The sequence below is a fragment of the Arachis stenosperma genome, chromosome 4, assembly GCF_014773155.1.
Source record: "Arachis stenosperma cultivar V10309 chromosome 4, arast.V10309.gnm1.PFL2, whole genome shotgun sequence".
Taxonomy (NCBI): domain Eukaryota; kingdom Viridiplantae; phylum Streptophyta; class Magnoliopsida; order Fabales; family Fabaceae; genus Arachis; species Arachis stenosperma.
In genome coordinates this window covers 135,296,990-135,303,289 of record NC_080380.1, presented here as the reverse complement: position 1 = coordinate 135,303,289, position 6,300 = coordinate 135,296,990, and the positions used below count along the sequence as shown (strand labels likewise).

Here is a 6,300-nt window from a genome sequence, read left to right as displayed (position 1 = left end):
TATAATTACTAATTATGTTTAGGTATAATAACAAAAAATATTTTTTATTTATTTATTATTTTAAACATCTTATTTTAAAAAATAATCTTTAAAAAAATAAAAATTATAACTTTTTTTAAAATAAATATTTTTAATATTTTTATTCTAAATTAAAAAGATTTACAAAACACGTTAAAATTATTACTTAAAAAAATTACTTAATAACATCCAAACACGCGCTTATATAACTCAGTAGTTAACTACAAGAGACACGCCGAATAGCGGCGGTTCTTTTAGGGATTTGCGGTGGTTAAAAACCGCCGCAAAACAGAATTCCAGCGGTTTGTTAAGCGTTGCCTATTAGGGAGTGGTAATATGATTTTGCGGCGGTTCTAACTAACCGCTGGCACAACCGCCGCAAATCAAATAATTAATTTTGCGGCGGTTGCAGAACCGCTGCTATTTCAGTAGTGGATTTAAAAAAAATCTGCGACGATTTTGAAACCGCCGCAGATTTATGTGGGGTTTTTTTTAAAAAATGCGACAGTTTTAAACAGCCGCAAGTTCATACAAGAGCTTTAAAAAAAAAAGCTAATTAACTACTCAAATGGATTATACCATTTCTCTTTACTATAACATATTTTCTTTACATCATATTTATTATACTTGAGATATTAATATAAAGAAACACTAAATAAACAACAGATAGATTGCACCAGCCCAATCTCATCCCCTTCCCTTGATTCCTTCAAAGCTCCAGTTAGCATATACTGCAAGAGCAATTGTCACCTGCCATAAAAAATTTTAGTTACAATAGAAGAAAATCAAGCCAACACATATCATTAATTTCAGAAACATGAATTTGGTTACTATTTATCATCACTCCCCACAAATATTAATTCAAAATAACATCAATTTATGTTTTCAAGTCTTCCTAAAATTATCCTAGTTCCCTATTAAACAAGAAAAGTAAGAAACTTGTAGTAAAATAACAACATACCCTTAACTGAGCCACATTTTAATAAAGCATCAATTATTGCAGTGTAAGGAGTTCTGAAGCCATATCCTTTGCCTCTCTAAAACCCTATATTTACATAGAGAAACTGAAAAAGTTGCTGCTAGAGAACCATCTAAAACCAATAGAAAAATTTAAGATAGTGTTGTAAATATTTTTGTTCTGTTATGACTAATATTTGCAATCCCTATAACTGCTAAACAATTATCACAATGAAACTTTCGGTCAAGATCATGGGTCAGAGCAAAACCTTCATTAGTAAGTTATATAATGAGACAAATGTATATATTTTAAAGATAGAAATTTCCCCAAACTAAATAAAACATAAAATGCAATGGCAAACTGCAGAAATTGATATGTAGTTACTTAATAAACAATTCTAGCAGGTACTAAACTTAAATAGAATTGAATTAATACCACTGAAAGCAAAAGAAATCTTCTTGAGAAACTGATTTATAAGCATACACAAATTTATGATTCCAATCGAACACCATTTTAGAAAAATCAAGCACTACATTAATGGTTCCTGAGTTATTCAACATTAAAATTATGGATTAACAGCTATAGATACTTTCATGGTACGTATAGCTGGGGATGTGGGAGATTCACAATAGGCATATAGTTTCATGGTACCTAATAATGGTTTTTTTTAACACTCTTTCTTGAACACTTCTGCATTAAATGGATTTCACTTTGCAATAAAAAAGAAAAAAAAATATCCATACCTGAAGATTAATGACAAGGATAAATGGAAGCTTTTTTCCCAGCTTCCGACTGCAATTCAAAAGGAGGAACATATGAGAACAAGTTACTTCTTTCCCTTGATCATAAATCCTTTTCCACTAGGAGAAGTCCAACAATTTGTGTCATTGTCATCCTTTCCTTTGTGAAAAGAACCACGCAAATCACTTGGGTTAATAGTGACAGGTGTAACATGGGGTCCAATTCTTCACTCAAAACAGGAGCTGCATGCCATAAGCAATTACATAAGAATGAAATTCTGAATGCAGAGAAGAAAATTAAAAATTTAGAGTTTGCATAAAGGTTAACTAGTTGCTTATGCCAAATTGCCTACAAAAAGGACCTAGCAAATAACAAAAAACAAAGGAAAAGCTGACCTGCAGTTCGCTTCAAAGCTAAGGTTGTGATGGCCCATGATACATTCTTTAGTTTGACTCTTGGCCCCTGACAAATTGAATACAGTGTCAAAATATATAAAAGTTAACAAAATACTTTCTGTTCTATTACCTGCAATAGCCCCACTTATCAACCTCCTCAAAGATGGATTCCCAATCTTAAATTTCAGCTTAAACCCCTTCTTCCTTTTCTTATTCATCATAAGGCCTTCCTCATCAAATTTGTTCATTTAAATTTGGATAATGTACAAAATATTATAACTATTTAAATTATTAAATATATATATAAATATGCTAAATTATCTGTTATAACTTTAGCTATTTATACTTCTAATTTTATGTAAAATTTCGATTTTCAATTTATAGAGTATGATAGCGTTGACAATCAAATTTTTTAAACAATGTTTAAGAAAACAAATTAAAAAGAAATTAGGAAAACTGGTAGTTCATTATATTTTAGTTAAGTTTATCTTAGGCCACAGGACTCGGATAAACCTATTATACTTCACAGGAAAAAAAAAAGGAGATAAAACCCAACAGACGTGACAACAAAATAACTAAAAGACAGAGTAGCAGTGTCCAAACAAAGAAAAATTAAAGAAACTCCTTTTGGTAAGATACTAGTTGTCCATGATAATATGATCAGCTTGAATTATTGTTGATTTCATTTGTTTCATATAGCAACCATAATATATACTTTGGTTACCTCAACATCTCTCTTCTCAAGACTTCTATGTAACTCTTCAAGGGCATGGATGACACTGGTGTCTATGTCAGTAACGCCTGCACAAAGAACATAAATTATAAGTTAGTTAATGCTTATAGAAAACTAACAAACCAGAATAGTATGTTCTTGCTAGACATAAAAATCAGACAAAAACCAAGGTAGAATGGAGACACTCACGAGACATTTCAACAATCAAAAACTGGATTTTTGTTTGGTAGTCTCCTTTACCTTGTTCTTCTTCATCCATCAACCATCTTAGTATTCTGGAAGAGTGAGATCACATCACTTTCAAATGCCACCTGAAAAATATTAGAAGAGATTAGTAAGCAGAAACTCAAGCAAGTACAAGAGTTTTGTGAAGTAAATGAACTTATAAGAGGAAATTACTCGGAAGTCACATTAGGACAAAGGGCGAGAAGGAGTTTTGATTAAAACTTCTATGTGAACAAAATTTGTTAATCACAGTCGGAAAATGGAGTTCAAGATCACTAATAGCACCGAAAAAAAAAAGGTGAAGGTTAACGGCGCAGGGATATTTATTTAAAAAAAATAACCCAACTATGAAATCTCATTAACCCAACTGCATATATTCTCTCATTAACAAGTTCTATACACATGTAAGCTATCACTTTATCACAATCCAATATTTTTGGAAAGTAGCACCAGCTGTAAGGCAAGGCAAGTTGCAGATTAAAGCTTGGAAATTTGGGACACATATATGTGATGTTCATGTTTTTATGATCCTTATTGCAGTGATGTCTTATCTCCAAAAGTGATTAAAATCATATTCTTAAAATTCTCGTATTTTTGCCAATCATAACTTTAATATGAAAAATTATAAGTTAAGGAAATAGACCTTAGTGAGACAAATGAAATACCTTAGAGACACACCCCAAATAATTTTTTTCAAATCTCCGAGATATCCGCGCGTTACAGAACCTGTTTGAAGGCAAACAAAAAGAATACATAGATAAACTTAAGTTAAGACAAATTCAGAATGTTACTCCAAGAGATGTCTAGAGCCAAATTGAAACCATTAAGTAGCCTTGTAATGAACTAAGGACCAAATAGAAACAAGAATGTGCCTAGTGTAAATTATCTAAATGAGATCACAAGTGGGAGGGTGGAAACGAGTATTTCATGATATGAGGAACAATTGATCCTAAGTAATATCTCAGGATTGCAAGCCATTCACAACAATAGCAGTTAAAACATGGAGTATCATTTATTAAGTGAAAATAAATAAGATTGTTAACAACCATATTCACTTTTTTTTTATCTAAATAAACTGATTATATGAATAAGATTCCTCATCCAATATATATATATATATATATATATATATATATATATATATATATATATATATATATATATGTGTGTGTGTGTGTGTGTGTGTAGTTTCACTTTCCTTAACCATGAATTCATCACACCAGGCCTACTTTATCCTATTACATGCTTGTTTTATTTTTCAAAGTAACATGATTCCCTCAATTAGAATAATCCACTCTCTTGGTTCCTTTCTTCTATTATTCATTTATTCCGCCACAGCAAAAACCTCATTCAGACCAAAAGCACTTGTTCTACCTGTAACCAAAGACATATCATTGTCCACACCCCAATGTAACCCAAATCAAGCTAAGAACACCACTCGTGACGGTGAACCTAACCGTGGATCTTAGTGGCGCATATGTTTGAGTGAACTGCCAGCATGGCTGTGTCATCAACATCGAAACCAGTGGCTTGTGAATCTGCTCAATGCTCACTCTTAAACCACTTCTTATTCCCACAAATGTGTGTTATACTTTTTGTTTTTTTTTGCAGTGAATTAATTAATTAATCATGGACCATCAAACTAACACAAATTGGTCAAATTCATGCCAAATGCTATGGTGTAACAAAATTTACATACACGTCTACATCAAGAAATGGTTAATACAAATGCTCTATCTCTTCACTTAGGATTGCAAAGAAGCTAATTTTCAGAAGCTTAGACCATACTGTTACATTAAACATTATGATTGCTTCGGATTTCTATATGATTCTAAAAGCAATAAACACTAAGTAATCAAGACTCAGGGGTTCAAAAGTTGGGGGAAAATTAAATCAGAATGTTAAATTGGGTAAAGAAAATTTAGGCAAAGTAAGTCGATCAACGTTGTTCGAACCAAAATTCAGAAGACACAGAGATGAAATTGATGCAAAATTAATTTATCAACAGCCACTCAAATTAAATTGGGGCAAGGGAGAAGAACGAACCAGAGAGAGGGGAGAGGGGGCAATCGGCAACGCACAACAGGGCAAGGGCAAGGGGGAAGGCTGCCGACGACGACACCGGGACGGATGGTTGGGGCGACCGCCGACGACGTCACGGACGTGCACAGAGGAAGGAGAAGACTTGGACGACCCCTTTCAGTTTACCTTCGCGCGCGGGAGCTACACGGTGGAGGGAGGAGATCAGTGACGGGGAATAACGACGACACGGACGTGGTGGCTGGAATTGACGGAGGGAAGAGTCACGACAGCGAGGGAAGGAGACCAGTGATTGGCGCCTTTGCTCTGCTGGGTTCACATGAAAAGGGTGAAGGTTAATGGTGCTGTAATATTTTGGTTGGGGGTATTTTAATGAAACAAAGCCCCCTCCCCTAAGGTTATTGGCTGCGGTTGGGCCGTAAACAGCCACCAAATCCAATCAATTGGAGCGGAGTCTGATTACGCAACAAGAACGGCAGCAATCCAGTGAATTTGCGGCGTTTTGGAAAAAAAGCTGGCAATTCTCCGTTGCTAAGTCCCGTCTCTTTTGTAGTTAAAGAATTTACAAAAAGTACATATAACTCAAATAGACCAACTTTGATTATTCACTATAATTATGTGGGAGAGAAAAATAATTATAAAAAAGATAAAAATTCAAATCAAATAATCACAAATTTCTTTATTTTTTAGTATAGATAATGTCTATTTCTATTAAGTAATTATTCAATAATTGTTTGTCATTTAATTAAACATTTGAGAATCTATAATATTTATTGTAAAAGTTTTCGACAAAACTACTTATTATATGTAGGACCAAAACTTAAAAAAAAAAACAAAAATAAATAAATAATATATAGGTTTGATTATTCTGTTCGTTCCTATGATTTCACTGAATTTATAACTATGTCTTTATTTTTTTTTAATTAGATTCTTATACTGCTTTTAATTTTATAGTTAGGTCATTTTCGTATCAAAAATATTAAAATTAATAAAATACTTCTCCCAAAAAAATATGTAATCAAAGATCTAATTAGGTTTTTAATTGTAAATACTTTCAATTTGTAGAAAAATATTCCGTAAACTCTAATATTTTTTTATACTGGTAAAGATCTAATTTTCAAATTAAAAATATTGTAAAACCCAATTAAAGAAAAAAAAGTATAAAAATCTAATTGTAAATTTGATAAAAC

General features: G+C 32.4%; 1 protein-coding gene across 2 annotated transcripts; it reads right to left on the bottom strand.

Moving 5' to 3' along the window:
• Window positions 1-213: 213 nt before the first annotated feature.
• LOC130976313 (uncharacterized) lies at window positions 214-5,437 on the bottom strand. 2 transcript variants are annotated; one of them, XR_009084644.1, is made up of 8 exons: window positions 5,117-5,437; window positions 3,736-3,796; window positions 3,086-3,156; window positions 2,837-2,913; window positions 2,113-2,179; window positions 1,720-1,959; window positions 980-1,063; window positions 214-768 (listed from the first exon to the last, which is right to left on the bottom strand). XR_009084644.1 is itself a non-coding variant. In XM_057901145.1 (7 exons), exons 3-6 carry the CDS (start codon window positions 3,102-3,104, stop codon window positions 1,820-1,822), a joined length of 354 nt encoding a protein of 117 aa, XP_057757128.1. In that variant the 5' UTR covers window positions 3,105-3,156; window positions 3,736-3,796; window positions 5,117-5,437; the 3' UTR covers window positions 214-768; window positions 1,720-1,819. The 2 variants fall into 2 exon arrangements, 1 of the variants encoding a protein (XP_057757128.1); XM_057901145.1 differs by lacking the exon at window positions 980-1,063 and having other exon boundaries at window positions 3,035-3,156.
• Window positions 5,438-6,300: the final 863 nt, after the last annotated feature.